At 37.9% G+C, this 20,500-nt stretch overlaps 1 protein-coding gene across 1 annotated transcript in view; it reads right to left on the reverse strand.

The window, feature by feature from the left end:
- The window catches only part of nectin1b (nectin cell adhesion molecule 1b), a 321,725-nt gene that overhangs the window by 208,657 nt on the left and 92,568 nt on the right, over positions 1 to 20,500 (reverse strand). The window contains 1 exon segment of the mRNA XM_067419324.1: positions 17,029 to 17,180. Within this exon segment, the coding sequence (XP_067275425.1) occupies positions 17,029 to 17,180 (152 nt within the window).

The raw sequence follows: 20,500 nt of genomic DNA on the forward strand, positions 1-20,500 counted from the left end.
TAACTCCAGACTGTCTTTGATCATCCTGGAGGTGATCATTGGCTGAGCCTTTGCCATTCTGGTTATTCTTCTATCCATTTTGATGGTTGTCTTCCGTTTTCTTCCACGTCTCTCTGGTTTTGCTCTCCATTTTAAGGCATTGGAGATCATTTTAGCTGAACAGCCTATCATTTTTTGCACCTCTTTATAGGTTTTCCCCTCTCGAATCAACTTTTTAATCAAAGTACGCTGTTCTTCTGAACAATGTCTTGAACGACCCATTTTCCTCAGCTTTCAAATGCATGTTCAACAAGTGTTGGCTTCATCCTTAAATAGGGACCACCTGATTCACACCTGTTTCTTCACAAAATTGATGACCTCAGTGATTGAATGCCACACTGCTATTTTTTTGAACACACCCCTTTCAACTAATTCAACTAATTGCCCAATTGCACAGCCTTAAGAGCGTGCATATCATGAATGCTGGGTCTCATTTGTTTTCTGAGAATCTACTGAACCTACTGGTAACTTGTTTGCCACGTAGCAATAAAAAATATACTAAAAACCTTGATTATTCTGGTTAGTCACATTGTACTGCTATTATTTTGAACAAGACAGTATATATATATATATATATATATATATAATAGTAATACAATATAACAAGAACCCAGAGTTCAGAACTTTAGATTAATCTTGATAATGCCAGATAACTTTGATAAGAAGGTATGGGTCAGCTGCTAAAGGATTATTATTTATTTTTTTAAGAAAAAAAAAAAAAAAATTCAGCAAAACATGGTCAGGTCAGTGTCTGAATAATTTTGGTCCCAAATTTTTATAAAATTTACTGGTTGACCTCTGTATCAAGAATTTTTGTGTATAATATGTCAAAAAACATATAATATGTTTTGTGTATAATATGTGTATGTGTATATATAATGTAAAAAAAAAGTTGCTTTTTGTTGGTTTAACATAAAAAAGTAAGAAACCTGGTTGTTTCTTAACATTTTGAGTTTATTGAAATTAAAAATTTGAGTTGATACAATGAAGAAAATGTGTTTAATAAATAGAAACTCAAAATATTATTGTATCTGAACCACATAAAAAAATTGCTAAATCATGAAAATAGCACTATTTGGCATGTTTTACTGCGTCATCAGAAATAAAACACACACAAGTACCCAATATGCTTACAAAATATTTGAATACTATTTTAATAAAGGTTGCCGAATCTCTAAAAATGTTCATTGTATTAACTCAAAATTTTAAGGCAACCAGGTAATTTTTTCTAAATATTTTTTTACAGTGTACTCAACTAAGATATCAGCAACCATTTAATATATATATATATATATATATATATATATATATATATATATATATATATATATATATATATATATATATATATATATATATATATATATATATATATATATATATATATATATATATATATATAAAATGGTTGCTGATATCTTAGTCTGCTTAACTAGCTTAGTCTTTGTTAAATCAGGTTAATTAAGATGATTGCTGTCATATTCTCCTCCAAGTTGAGTCCTGGCTCAAGGTTATTTCATCATCCCGTTCCCCTTTTCTACTCTCCTAATGCTTTTGGTCTCTCTTCAAACTGTCCTGCTTCACTAGCTACATTCTGCTTGTTAAAAGGGCTGTCTTTTTCACTAAAGAAGCAAAATTGACAATGAATTTTTTCTCTGACTTAAATATATCGTTGAATTGTAAGCTTAGCAAACAGAAGACTTTGATCATGAAAAGATGAGTTGTACTTGAAGGCCTACATAGAAAACAGCCGGCGAGTGGCTTGCCTTAAAAGACCCCATGGAAACTAAATTAAAAAAAGTACTTTTAGCCATGTCCATTAATTTTAAGGTAATGTATATGCTAGTGTGCTGATAAAATAAGACATTTAAAATGTAAAGTCTTTATATTCTGAAAAAAGAAGATCATGTCTCATGATGAACTACAGATTTTGTCCAATCAAATGTTCTCCGGCATGAAAATGTCCCTTCCTCTAATTACACCAATTGCCAGAATACAAATATAGAAAACATACATGTGCCACACAGATTTGCTGTTTCAATAGGAAATATGTCAATAAAAGAGAAGTAATCAAGCTACATCTATTGGATTTGATGTAGCTGTTTCTCCCTCCCAAAATAAGTCTCTCTCACACACCCAGCTGAGAAAGAGGCTGAAAAAAAATAAAAATATGAAGAGGACGATGTGCACATGCTAATATCTCATTTGGATAATGAGGCAGAAGCTTAGTGGGAGTTCAAAGTAGAAGTCACTTCCTGTAGAGAGCGGAGCAGGCCTGACTTCACACTTCATCAGTCCAACACACTCCAAACTCGACCAGGTGCTAGCCCGCCGAGACTCACGGGACGTGGCAGCGCTCGCCCCTGGCTGGGCGGCGCAGACCCCCCGACACGCAGCTTTGAGCTTGCTCTTCAATTGCCTTGACAGCCATGTTGTCCTTGTGGTGAGAGTTTAATGATACACAAAATCCACATGTACGTCCTGCGGAGGGATGAATTATGCAGCAGGCAGCGTGTGGGAGCTCACAGTGTCATATCAGTCCGATTGAGACCGATTCCGCAATGACAAGCAAGACAAACAAATTTCACATCGCTGGAGGGATGTCACACCAAGCAAGACATTAAAATGCCTCATCAGGTTGGTACTCGGAAAGAAGGAGAGGATGAAAGAGAGGGATGAGGCAGGGAGCACAAAATAGTGGAAGTGAGAAGGAATGAAGCTAATTTCCAGATGAGTAGAGTCGATGTTAAAGGAAAACTGTTCCTATTTGCTCTCTTAAAACACATTACTGGTCTTATTAATATATTTGCGGTAGTATCCAACCACAGCTTGTCTGTATGGGCAACCATTCATCAAAAACCTAGACCTCTATATAAGATGAATCAATAATACATATTAATAAAATAAAATAAAAATGTTTTTTTTTAATTTTCTAGACATTTTTGTTTTCTTTTTCCATCTGATGAATGATAAAAAAGATTGCCTATTAGCAAATAGCATTTAAAGTGACAGACGATAAAACTGCAGCGTAAACAGAACAACATTGTAATAATGTAATAATGTTAATAAAAGAATAATAACAAAACACCTGACAATATAACTTTAAAAAGGGGAGAAACATCTTCATTCAAGCTAAATTCTCCCACAATATTTTCCATATATTATGCAGATCATGCTGTATTATTTGAGTACAGAAGAATATTGTCCTCCGGTATTGATACTAATATAGTTATCATCATACACTCTAAAAAATTATTTAGAAAAAAAGTTACCTGGTTGCCTTAAAATTTTGAGTTCATTGAAATTAAAATTTTGAGTTAATACAATGAACATTTTTGAGATTTCGAAAGCCTTTATTAAAATATTATTAAAAGATTTTGTAAGCATATTGGGTAATTATGTGTGTGTTATTTCTGATGACGCAGTGAAACATGCCAAATAGTGCTATTTTCATGATTTATCACATGTTTTATGTGGTTCAGATACAAAAATATTTGGAGTTTATATTTATTAAACTAATTTCCTTCATTGTATCAACTCACATTTTTAATTTCAATAAACTCAAAATTTTAAGGCAACCAGGTTACTTACTTTTTTTAAGTTAAACCAACAAAAAACACCACAATTTTTTTACAGTGTAGTTATTGATCTTGTTGTGAACAGCCCTGAAGTCACAATTGTCTGATATAAAGAAACATTTTTGAGAAGTAGTCCCATTAGTGAGACAAAATTGCAATTATGGGGAATAAAAGTTGAAATCATTCAAAATTATTTTGAAATTATTAGATATAAAGGCAAATTATGAGTTATATGGGTAATACATATAAGGTTGCAATTTATTATGACGATATAATTACTTTTACACTTTATTTATTTTCACTCTGAGATAGAAACATGGATTTATTAATAGGGCCAAGTTGTGAATCTATTCTGTCTGTATGATGATTGAATGACAGCCGACGTGCGCGATGGTCTGTTTCTCTCCCTGTCCTCTTCAGGGGCCATAAGAACAGCAGGAATCATAATTCTCGCATGTGTGACCAGCTCTACACTCGCTGGGATTTATATAATTGGAGTTTTGTATGGCGAATCAGCCCTTTGCTCCGAATCGTGGCGTGAACGAATTTTAAATGAAGCCTGTGCGATGTGAGCGGAGGCTATCAATATATTAAAAGCCCTGACGTTTTCATGCAAATGAAACGCTCCTCAAATGGCTTCTTATCAATTCATATCCCAAGCTATCTCTCGCTTTTTCTTCGTGTCGTGTTTCACTTCTCTCTTTTTTTTGTGCCGTTTTGCTGTCTGCCGCTCTCTTCTTCTTCATCCTTCACATTTTGCTCCCTTGTCAAGCCTGGGAGGACAGAATATGTGACAAGAGCAAAAGAATAGGAGGGAGACGCCAGGGCTTGACTCAACCACTTATATAAAAGCCAGTAAACACCCCCGTCCCCTCATCCGTACATTCACCCTCCTCCCTCAAGGGCTCGTTTACGTTTCCATTTTATTCAATCGTCTCAAACGAATCCAAATATCGTGTCCACTCAGGCGTTACTTCCCGCAACAAGTATTCCTTTATTTATTTATTCTTTGGTTGGTGTGGCTGTGTTTTATTCATCTCGTTTTCACCTTGTAGTGGGCTTTCTTTTTTTTTTTTTTACCTTTCTTCTGCTTTTTTCCCTCCCCTTCTGATTCTTCCTCTCATTTTGAACTTCATTTTCTCGCCGTGGTGTGAGGGATTGCTTGCTCAGGCGAGCGTGAACAGTTGTCAGCGGTGTGTAGCGGTGTTAAGCTAAGCGGTCTTGGCTCTCTAAACGAAGGGGAGCCAAGTCACCTGTGCCACATTAACCCATGTTGAGCAGCACAACCACAAAACGGTGACATCATGGGTCTTCCTGATCAATCTGAGAGTGTCAGTAACTCATCTTAAAAGTGTAGCCAAATGAAATAATTGTACAATTACAAACAATTGCAATACTTTTCTCTACCATACGCCATTCTAAACTAGGCCCTGATGATTTCCGCGACGTAGAAAATGTGGGTGGAATCACAGAATCCAGTAATAAAACTGGATTGTAAAGTAAAGTGTGGAATGTCACAAAAACTGTGTGTTCCATGTACTACACATACTGTTTTTTTTTGTCAGGATCTGCTGTCTTAATATATGAGTGTAAACTAGGCCAGCAAGAGCTGTGCGTGTAAACTTCAATCCCCTAGCCATGTTAACGCGCCCGGCTCCCAAGCCGGAGACCCCGGTTCGAATCTAGCTTGGAGCGGGTTGAGTAAGACCATTTGACATTTGGTAGTGAGGTTTAGGGGGGCGAATTTAACATTGACCTTTAACATATATACTTCACTCCCCTGCTCTCAAGCGGTGCTCGGTCTTTAGCATCCTTGTTAGCATGCCTGCCTCCCACACCGGAGACCCCGGTTCGAATCCCGCACGGAGCGGGTCAAGAAGGAAAGGTTACATTTGGGAGTGAGGTTTAGGAGGGTGATTCTAACGGATGTAGGCTGGATCACTTCCCTGGTCTTAAGAGGTGTGCTAGAAACTGACGCTATGGTGTTTAGCGTGCCTGCCTCCCACACCGGAGACCGTGGTTCGAATCCCGCTCAAAGCGGGTCAAGCAGGACCGGTTACATTTAGGAATGAGGTTTAGGGTGGTGAGTCTAACAGACATAGGCCAGTTCACTCCCCTGGCCTTAAGATGTGTGCTAGAAACTGACGCTGTGGTCTTTAGTGTCCTTGTTAGCATGCCTACCTCCCATGCTGGAGACCCCGGTTTGAATCCCACTCTGAGCGGGTCAAGTAGGACCAGTTACATTTGGGAGTGAGGTTTATGAGGGTGAGTCTAAAGGAAGTAAGGCAGTTCACTCCCCTGGTTTAAAGAGGTGGGCTAGCAAGTGACGCTGTGTTCTTTGCATTCTTGATAACGCCTGCCTCCCATGCTGAAGACCCCGGTTCGAAACTCGCTTAGAACTGGTCAAGTAGGGCCGGTTACCTTCGGGAATTAGGTTTAGTAGGGTGAGTCTAATGGACGTAGGCCAGTTCACTCCCCTGGCCTTAAGAGGTGTGCTAGCAACTGAAGCAGTGGTCTTTGCATCCTTGTTAGCGCTTGCCTCTCACACTGGAGATCTTGGTTCGAATCCTGCGGGTCGAGACTTCTTATCTCCAAATTCACTTCACCAGCATTTCACCATTTGATTAGATAAAAGCTATCGTCATATCATATACACACAGAAACTCAAAGGAACTTATGAATTTGTTCCAAAGAAAACTTTGTTCCAACAGAAATAACTTTCCATTATACTGTAGTTTGAACCTATGGATTTCTTCTATGTAACACAAAAGTGTATTTTGTTAAATTCTTTTATGTCAAAGGGGACCAAAAAAAAAAAAAAGTATTTTTTTGTGACAGGAATATCTGCCACTGTATATTATTGTTTTTCCACAACATTTCTCATTTATTTTGACCTTCGTTTTAAAATTCTGTTGCGCTCCACAATGTGCCTTCATTATGTTTTTTTGACCTTTTTGCAACTCTCCGAATAACTTAGTGGTTGAAGTACTGCTGGCATCATATCTGATGTAAATACAGAAACTAACAAACAAGGAATTATAATAATGGACAGCTCAACCACTGCTGCAGATATCCCATTTTTAAATAATTGTAACTCAAATGTTTTTTTTTATTTTTAGAAACTTAACTCATGCAAATAGAGACAGATCTGTTAATATGTCAAAAGACAGGGTCAAAACAATCACAATACTGTTTATTGAGTAGGTCAGATGGTGAGATCAGTAAAAGAGAGAAAGGGAAAGACAGAAAAAGAAGAGAGAAAACAGATGGAAAGAACCACACACTTGCCCTCTTCTTTTTCTCAGGCGCGATAATGAGATAATTACGGGACCATCTTACACCACTCATTCTTACTCACTGTTCACATAAAGATGAGACCAGCGGTCTTCAACACTTCCCACACATAAATTGAACACACACTTTGAAAAGACATAAATCTCCGTATTCATTTCTTTAATTACAGATCCTCAAGGTTCCTCTGATGAAGGAATCTCTCGAAAGCTAATCGCCTCCTCAAAAATCCAAACCTCTAGCAATTTCATAACACAAACCTGACATGTCTATATAAATATACAAAACAATTAGCAATTAACAGATTTAGCTGTAAAGTTCGCACATGTGTCAGTCATTTCCCAGAGGACAAGATCACAGATGTATAAAAGGTAGAACTATCCATGTACGTTTTTTAAATGGCTGGCAAATGACCCCTCCCCCTGGCGCCGGCCCTGAATAGGCTATTTAATGGCATGTTTACAAAAGGTCAACATGTGTTCATTGAACAGTATCTTGTTTTTCCTGAGCTTTACTCCTGGAAATGTTCAATAATGCAATATACTTACAAGTTTGTGTCTACAAAAAAAAAAAAAAAAAACATTCAGTAGAGTAAAGAGTGCAATTATCAATATCCAAACTGTATTGCTAGCTTGCTAGCATGGCTCTTACACTTATGTGTTTACATTGCAATTTACATTCACTGCATATTATTATAAGCATAATGGCCACTGATGGTCAGTGTCAGAATACAAGAACAAGGAAAGATCCATTTGTTTTGTTATACGCTTGTAGTGACATCAGGGAAAACCGCTAGCACAGTTAGGTGGCCTGAAAATGAACCTAGCGTAAAATTGTTTAACACTCCTCATGCATTCAACTTCAGCTATAAAGCATTCACTCCTCTTATCTTCAAATCTCCAGAGAGAGGGAGCGATAGTTAGCAAGAGAGATAAGATGAAAGATTCAGTTCTGAAGAGCTTTGTCAAAGCCCTACTGTTAATCTACAGCGCATGAGACAAGCGATCAAACTGCTTGACAAATTACGGCTCTTCAGAGCTTTTTAAAAGGGGAACGTCCACTGAAGCAGATTTTTAATCAAGATGCGCTAGGGTGGGTCATGGTACTTGAGATTCAACCCAGTATATCTAGTGGAATCTACTGTATACGACGCCGGTTTGTAGCTTTCCATTCAATTGTGTGCAGAATAACCACGTTTGACGAGGTGAATTTCAATGGAGCCAGATGTTTATTACTCCATGTCTGGGCACCGAATGCGGTGGTTCCATGCATGCAGAGCACGGGTCATATGGAATGCATTAGTGGCAACAGGGTTTGGGTAAATTTCCACGAGAACGAAAGACAGCTACTGCATAGTCACTAGTTTTTTTTTTATTTTTATTTTTTTATTTGGAGGACACCTCATTTCGCATTCTGCCCTGCTGAATGTTAAGAATAATCCAGTCTGAAGCAGAGCAAAAAATCTGCCCGACCTCAGCAAGGCCTGTCTATAGCTGTTCGGGAGAAGAGAGATTGCGTTTGAAGTTTATGAAGCATCAGCACACGCTTTAACTGAGCCTTCCAGTGCTACTGCCAATTCAATCCAGCACAGAGAGAGAGTAAGAGAGAGGAAAACCACAGGGAAACAGTCAGAGAGAGAGAGAGAGAGAAGAGAGAGAGAGAGAGAGAGAGAGGAGAGAGAGAGAGAGAGAGAGAGAGAGAGAGAGAGAGAGAGAGAGAGAGAGAGAGAGAGAGAGAGAGAGAGAGAGAGAGAGAGAGAGACCCACCCAACAGTAATAAATGATAATACGATATGGGGTCATAAATGGAGAAATCAAATCCTTGAGGTTTTGACATATAAGAGGTCATCATAATATACAAATATCCTTTGTTATCCGATATCCTAAATATCCTATAGCTTCAAAGATGAAAACATCCTTGTTAGTAAATGACAGGTTTTTCAAAGTGGAGATCTGAGACGTCAAAGGAGGAAAGCACCGCCTCTGCAGAAGAAGATCAACGCCTACCTCATCACTGACTGTTTAGCCCCGCCCACCGATTCACGCATGACCTCCAATAGAATAGAGTAGCCTAAGTAACATAGGCCGACGTGGAGTTAAACTAAATCGGTCTACCAAGCAATAAAGCTGTTGAGGATTAAAACATATTGTGCAGTGCCTGGACTCGATAGTGATGCAACATGTAAGTAAATGTGTTCATTCTAATGCCTGATCTGAAATGGAATGATTCATGTACAGTCAGATGTTCTTTGTGTACTGTCAGATGTTCTGTGTGTCAATAAATCAAACCGGTGACTAAAATTGCGTCGTTTCTCTTAGTAGGGTGAAATAATCAGTTATTTAACGGTTATTAAATTCTAGCAATCAAAGAAAGCTCCCTTTGCAATCGTTGGAGCAGCGCTGAAGCTGTCAATCAAACAGCGAGAGTTTATAAGTGGCACGTTTATCAGTGATTCCCGTTTTATTCAACTAATCTCTTAAATATATCACGTTTGCACTGAAGATGAAAGCATTAGTTAGTGTACAGAAACTGAGTTGCAATGACGAGATTGCTGCTTTCATGCACCTGAACGTGTCTGTGATCGGCCACAATTCTCATCTCTGTAACCTTTCATGCAACAATCTTATTATAATGCCATAGATCTAATTAGAACCCAAAAGTTTTCATGACTAGTTAACTTTGAGAGCTATACTAGTAAAAACGCGCTAAAAGAGAGAGTAATACTTAGCTATTTCAAATGGAAAAACGTTAGCCAATCACAGCAGTGGGCGTTTACACTGAAGTCTCACAGCAGACACGCCCCTTCAGAATACGCGTTCAAACCAGAGGGCTAAAGTCAGGGTATGAAAAATGCTAATAATTTATAAATTATGACAATTTATGATGTAAAAAGCATTCTAGCCTTATAAGTGCACCTGAGGAAACAAAACAATAAACCAACACAGCTGCGTTATTGACCCCTTTAATAACGGCACACAAAATGTGAACATTGTTATTTTTTTGACGTCTGGCTGCTGAAAATTCAGCTTTGCCATCACCATAACAATTTACATTTTAAAATATTATAAAATAGAAAACAGTTATTTAATATTGTAATAATATTTCGCCATATTACTGTTTTTACTGTATTTTTCATCAAATAAATTCAGCCTTAATAGTGAACATAAGAAAGTTCTTTCAACAACATTTAACTCTTCCAACATTTTGACTCTACAGTTTAGATATTATGTATGCAAACTTAAGTTTAAATTATGTTATTTATATGAAATATTAATTCATTGTTTGAATTGAAATCTATGTACATTTTTCTTTGTTTAAGATCATTTTGTTGAAATCATGATGCGTCTTTCATCATCACTTTGCAGAAACAGAAAAGACGGTAACACTTTTTTTAAACAGAAATTTTGCTGACGGGATTAACACTGGTAGAAAGAAAGAAAAACGTGTTGGTCACAAGCAAAAGAAAGAGACAGAAAGAACAAGAAAGAGAGTGCAGCTGTTGAAGAGTTGAGAATCTCTCTCTTTGAGATCTCCACAGCTTCTTCTTCACAATGTTATCATCTCTTCCACACAGTCTCGCAGCTGTTGCAAGCTCCTGCAAAGGCGTGCCAGCCTTGCCACGTTCCCCACACACAAAGCCCTCCCTCTCCCAGGTGCAGGCGGGCGAACAATGGACAACCGCTTACGCAGTTCACAAGAAGCCAGGGCAGAGACGTGTTGCTCGGCATAAGCTGCGTCCCTCTGGCACGGACTCCACATTTGCCATTACTGCGGGAGTCGGTCACGTGGAGGCTTCGCTTCTCACGCGGACCCTTTTAGGGGCAATGTGTGCGGAGCTGAATGAGCGCATAACCCTGGTTTTACAGTGTTTGAGTGGGCTGCTTTTGCCAGAGGTATCACTTCCACTCTTGCCATGAGAATGAGGCTGTAATATCCCATATGTGCTCTTCCGTGGAGAGGTTTCCCTCTAGTCATGATAAGGACAGATGGAAAAGCCTTATTAGCATCTCGTTTTTGGCCAAGCGGGCGGCGGTACAAAACTACAGGGACCGCAGAGCTGCAGCGGTGAACATTTACAGACAGTCAATAAGGTTTCGAATTGAATCTGGACCCAATCTGATTAGATTACATCCCAGGTGAATACGGTAAAACTACACTCAAAAAATATTTCCACATTTTATTTGATAGTAAAATCCCATCAAATTTAATAATCCTTGCACACTGAGAAGAAGAAAAAAAAAGATTCAATTACAATGTGTAAGGATTATTCAATTCAATCTGATGGAATTTTACTATTAACTGAAATGCGGAAATCTTAAAAAAGGCTTTTTTTTTTACTATAACAGATATAACCATACTTCCCCAGTTGATTACATTTAGAATTCCAAAAATGTTTTTAAAAAATCTGAAACGGTGTTAAATATGCAGATGACACATTATCTAATTACATTTGCAACAATTTGCATATATTTCCAGGACAGAAATCTGAACACTGGATAAAGCCAGGTTCAAAATGGTTTTATTTCATTCTGGGATTTTGGGCCTTTCTTTTTTATTACTTCATAAATAATATATTAACAAACCGCTCTGTAAAATTATAGATATGAATAAAACTGTAAAGACTTGGGTATCTAAGCACATATTTCTAAAAATTATATATATATATATATATATATATATATATATATATATATATATATAATTTCTAAAAATTATATATATATATATATATATATATATATATATATATATATATATATATATATATATATATATATATATATATATATATATATATATATATATATATATATATGGTTATTGTCATATATATCAATTATCATGATTATCACATATCAATATCAATATCAATATATATATATATATATATATATATATATATATATATATATATATATATATATATATATATATATATGCATACATACATACATACATACATACATACATACATACATACATACATACATACATATATATATATATATATATATATATATATATATATATATATATATACACATAAATATATATATACACATAAAATAATGAAAGAGTATTGTTTTTATTGCAATACTCTTTCATTATTTTACTTAAAAGACTTGAAAACCAGAGATGTACAGTAGCATTTAAGTATGAATTTGAATGAATTAATGTAGGCTAAAATTAAAACTACATAGTCTTCAGTATACAACATTGATTAAAAGCTACTGTATTAAAGGTCTTTTGTTTTGTTTTTTATTAAAATCATTTTAGAGGTGATCTGTCCCTTTAAGGACAGCATGTTCAGTAGGCTGCTGCTGTTAATTGAAGACCTGCTCACATCTCATATATCTAGACGCACACGATTTTACTTTCACTTTAGACATATCTGACTGTGTTTATATGTTAACCTTGTGTGTATTTGACAGTATTAGCGCAGTAAGAATGTCCAGTGATGTGTGTGTTTGACAGACGTTTAGTTAGCGTGCTCAATACAAAACAGTACATGCATTGAACAGTCCGTGCCTTGCCGGTTAAACATATGCACGCAAATGAAATGTTTAACCGGCAAATCTTTAAAACGCGGCTAAACACCCCCTAATGGGTCCTGCACACTGCGATTTTTCAAAATCCTTTGCGAATGTCCCTTGTCAGACTGTACGAACATTATCCCTGATGTAAGCCATGTCACACTGTAAGATCTCAGTTGTCATTAATGTCAGACTTCACGATAGTAAAGCCGGGCTAAAAAAGGACGCACGCAAAAAAACTCGTCTGGAGTTTTATATCATCAATGAATGACCCGTTCGGTGACAGTGAGCTGCATCAAACGCAGGACTGAAATGGGGGCTACAAAGAAATCTCTAGCTCTGGCTTTGGTCATAGTTTGTCTTCAAAAACGGTGATATTTGACTGTCATCATAGGAGAAGTCACACTGCAGGATTGTGTGCCACATCTTCTGACACTGCCAGAATTTCATCTAAGGTAAAATTTGATCGCAGTGGTCATTAATCGGCTGCCGGTGAACATGTCAAACTAACGACCAAAGACGTCAGATTTCAGCCTAGGATCAGAGGAATCTTATAGGATTTCCTAAATTTGTCTCAGACGGCCAAATCGTGGCCAAAATCGCACAGTGTGCACCCGGCTTAACTTTAGTGCATATGATTGGATATTTGCTCATATCAGCGCGTAGACTCACAGGCACACTCAAAAAGAGCCGAAATAAACTGAGAGAAATATTTCAAATGAAGAGAAATTGAAATAATTAATTAAATGCAAAACCGAAAAAAAACCAATTCACTAGAGTGTATTGAACCGTGAATGCTGTACCGAATGGTTCAATATATAGCCTCCAACGGGCATTGGCTGGAGAGGCAGTTACACACCAGAATGGAACCACATGGTTGTAGTGTTGAAAAGTCAGCCAAAAAGTCATTTCCGAGGCAGCGCAAGTTATTACACTTAAATAAATGGTTACAAACATTTTTGGACTGATGAATCATTACAATAAGACCAGTAATTCGCATTAAGAAAGTAAATAGGTCCATTGTGATTTCATGTTGACTTTAAAACAAAGGATTCTGCTGCAATCGCACATCGACTACAGTTCTCAGTGCACTGTGCGTAGGCCGCATATCTCAGTCATGGTTATTAATGAAATACTCACAGGAATGTGAACGAGATTAATATGGAGTCATAAAGGGAGAACAGCTGCTGCCATGGAAGTTGTGACTACAAATAAAACTGTAATGAACTCATAAAAAGGCATGATGGAATTGAAAGATTGAAACACTGCAGACAAGCACAGCCTATAGAATATTTAAAGCTGCGGTGTGTCATTTCTGCACCACTGGTGGCATCACACAAAACAGCAGAACTAATGACTATTTCCCAGAAATTTCTCTCATTGTTCAGCCAACCGAGTAGCCTCAAAATCACGCCACTTGTTGAGACAGAAGTTGACATGTTGAGCACTACAGTGTTCAAATCCCCCACAAAAATCTATCTAAGACTGTCTTGCTATAGTTACATAACACGAAAATGAAAGAGTACACACTTATGGAATACAATCTTTCTTCATAAGTATCATTTTGATCCTTCAATATCTGTGAGCTCTACCACAACCAGAGAGGGGGATAGATGGAGGTTCAACGACCTCTGGATGGAATGATCCATCAAAGGATAGACATTGCCGTAGAGGAGGGATCTATCATCAAATAGGCACATGCAATGCGGAAACAATCCCCAGGCATTGCCAAACAGAGGTCGGAAAGAACAAATAAGGCTTTCAGTGCATGTTCCGTTAGTGACCTTTGGTGAGGGAGGAGAGAAGAGCAGAAGTGCAACTTTATGAGAACAACGTTTTCTGAACCCATAGGAAAGGTGTTTCACAAATGAGATGTAGCTCAATATTTTCTCCTTGAGTGAAAATGGAGACTTTTGCTAAGCTAACATTTTACTAAGTTTCCTTCTTCTGATATTTGTTTCCTAAGAAAATGACTCCAGTAATCTCTTCAGTTGCATAAGAGATCTCAGCAATGTCTCAAAATGGTCTTAGATTTCCCAGGCTACAAAATAGCAATCAAGTAAACAAGTTATAGATGTCGATATGAACTCAATTACCGGACTCAAAGACCAAAGTATCTTAGATATACTATTAACCCTGTAACAGAGTCTAAAAAAGTTTGCATATGTGTTTTTAGTTGAGTATCAGGCTTTTATGGCTCGTATAGTATGATATAGGAGAATATGGAACTCACACTCTAAAAAATCCTAGGTTAAAAACAACCCAAGTTGGGTTGAAAATGGACAAACCAAGAAATTGGGTTGTTTGAATGGGTCAATTTACTAGGGTTCATACAACCAAATTTCTGGGTTTGTCCATTTCCAACCCAACTTGGGTTGTTTTTAACCCAGCATTTTTTAGAGTGTATACTTGAGAAGAAAAAAAAACCCTCAGTTTTATTCAGAGGCTTGTAGAGATTACTTAGGTACAATGCATATAAATATCATAAATATGTCACTCTATATACACCAATCTTAAATTATGACCACAGCTCTGTAGATTTTACTGTGATCGGTGTGGGGTTATCTTTTACTTGTTTAAGAACTACGTAGAGAAGAAGAAGCAAAGAAGGCATGTAGTAGAAACGTTTTGGTCATGATTGCTGATAGTTGATTGGCCCTTGAATTTTACATATCAAATATGATCCAGTAGGGTTAATAGGGTCAATGCATGTCGACAATTGTCTCAATTGAGTTGAGACTTAAGTGGAATATATCAGATATCCCGAAGTTGCCTAAACTATAAAAAGAGCAATAAAATGTTGCACCGCAAAGTACCAAAGTTCTGTCAACTCAAATCATGACCTTATGCTGAACTCTCACCAGTTGCTGCATTGCAATTTTATAAAACGATCAACAGAATCTCTTCCAAAGCAGAGGTGCTCTATACATATCGGCGGCAGAAATTTCCAGCCTGCGGAATATTTTCCTTCACCACTCCTCATTCAATATCAGCCATTCAGACTTCCATTAACGCTTTGCCTGTGCCTGTGGAGCGTATCATCAAAGCCTGTCACGGAATGAGATGACATCACCTCGTCCCTAACACATCACCAGAAACGCCCGCTGAGCCGCTGCGGGTACGAGGAAGGTCTGAAAGTTTACACGCAAACACACCCACGCACACAAACAAATGCAATGACAGAGAAAAGCTGAGCAGTTGACTCCAGCATGCGAAGCAATGCATGTTAGAAGCTCTCCAATGAAGCAAAGAGAGAAGCGTACAAGCTATTATCAGAACAAAACTGCAGATGCCTACGCTCTCTTCAAAAATCGGGCCAATTTCGAGGTTCTGTGTGGCAATGTAGGGCACCATCACCTCTTTTCATTACTGTCTTTTGTTCTTAATGTATTGCAAAGCCTGTGGTGTGAACTACAGGTGTTTGATATGACAATTAGAACGAAGGCAGAGGAACGGCTCCAGTTTTGCTCTGTTTTCATTTGTAGTTCTTGTTTTCACCAAAGTAAAGGCGGCGAAGACGGAGAAGATGTGGGAGACGAAAGTAGCTCGGAGAAATGTGAGTTTGTTGCAAAGTGCCTGTGATCAATACTAAAGAGGCAACGCAACTGTGATGTTATTTTGGGGAGAAAATGACAGGGTGCTTTATTCTTTATCTCAGCATATGTCTCTGTGTGTGTGTGTGTGTGTGTGTGTGTGTGTGTGTGTGTGTGTGTGTGTGTGTGTGTGTGTGTGTGTGTGTGTGTGAGAGTGAATATTGTGGGTGCTGGCAGCCTGATGTATGATGCGACTGAGAAATTAAAGGAAAGGAAATGACAGCATTTTCTTCCTCTTCGCTGTCAGGTTGTACTAATAGACCAATAGGTAGGAGGCCAACCTCCACAACAGCATTAGATGCTAAACTATCGCAAAAAGGATCACTTTCATTTTAAACAGAACAAAATTATATTTAAAAATACAAATATATATATTTACATTATAATATATAGTTTTATATTTTAAGAATGTGGAGATGATCATTTGATGATCATTTAATTTGATCATTTGAAAAGGTTCAAAAACCCTCAGATTAAATGGATTAAACCCTCAAATTGTTCAAACCTGTGCACATTTATTTGTCTCCTAACACAAAATAAGATATTTAGAAGAAACAAATATGGGTAAAAAAAGACTGCTGATTGGTCCAAACAGCTCTGGTTCGAACATAGTTGCTCCACAATGGATCAAGTCCAGACCGAACTTCCCGACCTCAAATGTTGGCTACCCAACAACTTTTTGGTTACAAACATTCTTCATCCTGTGTTTAGCAGAACAAATACATGTACACAGGTTTGGAACAACTTGAGGCTGAGTAAATGACAAACATTTTGTGGGTGAACTGTCCCCTTTTAGTGCTCACCACATTGAGATAGAACATGAGTTTGTATAAAGGATTCTCTTTTCATTGGCTCATGTTGACAAGCTGCAGGACCTACTTGAAATGTTCAACTCAAAACTCACATTTCTGGAGCTACAATCGTCTGGGCCCTGGTTAAAGCTCTCCCAGCCCCAACACACATAGAATCGCGGAATAAGCATACACAACTTACCCGTCACGTTGACCTCTACCAATCCAGAGCGTGTGCCGATGCTATTAGTGGCATCACAGACGTACGTTCCTCCGAGCTCGTAGGTCACCGGGCCTTTGAAGAACAGGGTGTTGTTCTTGATTTCAATATTGTTGGGAAGCGATCCATTCAACCTGAGAAAAATCAAACAGATGGTATTTTTTAGTTCACCTGTATGGAAAAATAAGAGACTTAACGTTGGATAAGGTTTGGAAATCAGTAGATCAGCCGTTATTACGAGGACTGATACAATCTCTTGTGTTATAACAAACCAAACATACCAAGCATACTTCAAGAACTACACATCTCAAACCAACAGACGTGAAGGGTGGTACTACAAAACGACTGAACGGGCCCTTACAGGCCTGAATGTTGCCCCAGGACAGAGGGAGTGATTTGAAACAGAGAAAACAAACAAAGACAAAAAGCTGAGATGCCATATGTGGAAAAAAAAATCTGTTGTTTTGCTGCCACTCTTTCAGTTCTGGGCTGCTGCACCTGAAGTTGGATCCCAAGAGACTAGGACAAACCGATCAAGAAAAATGTGGAGTCTGACTTGCTATGTGGCTGCCCTGAGACTGTAGTGTCCTGCCTGATTGTGGCCTAATTCTGAACTCTTCATGGTTCAGCTGCCCAGCGAGTCTCAACATGCTCTGTTCTACCTCAGAAGCAAGACAGAGGTCACAATCTTTGGTGTGCTAGTGGCAGATGTTCTCCTTGCTCCTTATCAGAGATCAGAATAATGATGCCTCCCCAGGCACCAGACACATCAGATCATCTTGTTCCCACTTAACAAGTTCCTTCCATCTCAATGACACCCAATCTGCCATGTCTTCCAGGGTCTGGATAACTGGTGGTGTCCTTAATAGGGACGTTGCAACTAGGAACCTTCTGAAGTTAGTGCTTTCAGAGCAAGATACATGAAACAGACAATCCGCTAGTACAATAAAAGCATCCAAACAATGAAATGCACCATTTATTCAGGTCTTCAACCATGGTTGAAATCAGGTGAAGTAGAATAGATCATGCACTGTGTTCAATTATAAAATGCATAGTTATCAACCTGATTGGATGAGCCACGTCTGAAGTTATTCAAAATACCCAACTGTCTAGGAACATGAATTGAATTCTTTATAAATGCGACATAAACGGTTTACTAAGTTCATCCCTGCAGATAAATTACAATACATAAATACAGAAGTTTCTCACCGAAAACAAATATTATAAAACGGTAATATTATAGTTATTTAGTATAATTATAGTAGGTTACAAAAAAGAAAAATGTGCTTATTGAATACTTCCATAGTGTATGATTGCATAAAAAGTTATTGGGTTGTGGTTACACATCTATTACATTTTCACTGACAGCCCAAATTGTGCCTTGTTTTAGCCTAGAATGCTGGGTCCTATCTTGGGATGTATTGTTTTTCAAAGTATTATTTGTTTCTTCTTTTTTTCTCTCTCCTTAAAGCAGAATTTATCTGCCTCCCTTCTAAACTGTTGCTATAATTTCCATAACCTGGTTCAGGACAGGGCCTGTGGGACAGCTTTCAGCCCAAAAACTCATAAGGTATAATGCGTTTCTCTAAATGCTGACTGCTGCAAAGCAATCTGATAAGATCCTGCAGACGGAAGACGGGAGGGGAGATAGATAAGGAAATATGTCACAATGAGCTGTCTGAAGATAAACTCTGAGTGTGAGTGTTTATGACTCTTCTGCTCGCTTTATGATATATTTATGGTAAGAATCTCTCTGGGATGTTTTGATAGCTGTGAAATTAACGCAAGTCTGAAACTGAAAGTGTGTGTGAGATAGAGACTGTGTGTGAGTGCTTGCGTCATATTTCAATGTGAAATCTGAAATATAGGCGAGTTATACTCACTGCTTAGGCAGACTTTTGAGTATCGCCATCAAGTCTGGCCCAAATGGTTGCTTATCTTAGCCAAGACTCACATACTTCAACAGAAAAAGACTAAAAGCTAAAGTGTAAAATCGCAGTTTTAAGGCAAGGTTCTCTGAAAATGTTGCGTATTAGTTGCATAAAGCCAGACATTCAGATTACAGCAGCCAGACCAAGAAAGCACTATCCATTTTTTGTCAGAAAATGCATCAAGTGGTTACCGAACAGACTGTGGCTCCTGTAAGGCTGAGACTATACATCTTAAAGTCTATGTGAACTGGAAGTTGAGTCCGACTTTACTTCAGTATTGTGACGTATTTTCCAGATAAAACTGAACATTGAATGAGATAAAATAGAGAGAGGCTTGATTTCAGCGTACCTCCTCCCTATCTCTAGCTCAGAGCAGACTGACTGACGGTCAGACAGATGTGTTTAAGAATGATTAAGCCAATCAGAGAAAGGAAACCACTTGACTAAAGATTATAAAGACTTGCAATCAACTTGCACAGATTAATTGTTCACAACAAGATTAGTAAAGCACGCTAACCTAGCAAAAAGATTTCAAATGATTTAATGCAGACTTTAGTGCTGTGGCGCTTTCAAAACATTTCTGTTTATTTAAGAATCCGACCAGCTTGACATAGCAACAGCAGCTCAACCAATAGTGTGAGTTCGGGGCGGGACTACGCATATTTATCACCCATTGGCAGATACTATATTAGTGATTTTTTTTAAATTCTGGTTGATAGTGGTGCACAAATTACACACTTCACACAGCCCCAGGTGCTCTTCCCAACACTTTCTTTTTTTTGTTTTTTTTTGTTCATTTGCAGAACAGCATTTGTGTAATATTTATGCAGAATTAAAATATTCAGTGTTTATACGACTTAACAGACATCCCCACATTTGTAATTGAACTACTACTACTAGCAGTGTGTGCCTCCATTGTTGTTCTGGATTGAAATGTTCTGCAACAGCGCGGTGTTGACCTCCAGTGCAGCGCCCAGGGGACCCTTCAGAACACATTTGGTGTCCGCTCTGCGCTGCTGCTGTGGCCGTCCCCTCTTATCTGTCACGGCGGCGCCTGTGTCTCTACCCATCACTGTCTTCTCCTCCGCCTCGTTCTGTAATCACACCATTCTCTTCTATCGTACCTTCTTTATCTTCCCGCTTTTCTATCAACTCCCACAGTTGGAATGAGACAAATACTCTTGCTCTTTTTAGTGCTGCTTGCTAATTTTGCAGAAGCTTTTATAAGTGAGTTGAGTCATGTGTTCAGGATATACTGATTCACATCAATGCATCAATACACACAGTGACACTATTTTGATTTAGACCAGTAATAAGAAACCACATCAGACAAAAATCATTCAGAACATTTTAGCAATGCCATAGACTCTACACCAGGGTTTTTCAAAATGATGCCAAGGACCCTCATAAAAGATGAACTTTTATGAGAGACCCCTTCCTAAAATCCATCTATTTTTATTCATGGGGGAAAAAAACAAAAAAACAAACAACCAATTAAACTAGAAAAATAGTAAGTGTAACAT

The sequence above is a fragment of the Pseudorasbora parva genome, chromosome 16, assembly GCF_024679245.1.
Source record: "Pseudorasbora parva isolate DD20220531a chromosome 16, ASM2467924v1, whole genome shotgun sequence".
Classification (NCBI taxonomy): Eukaryota; Metazoa; Chordata; class Actinopteri; order Cypriniformes; family Gobionidae; genus Pseudorasbora; species Pseudorasbora parva.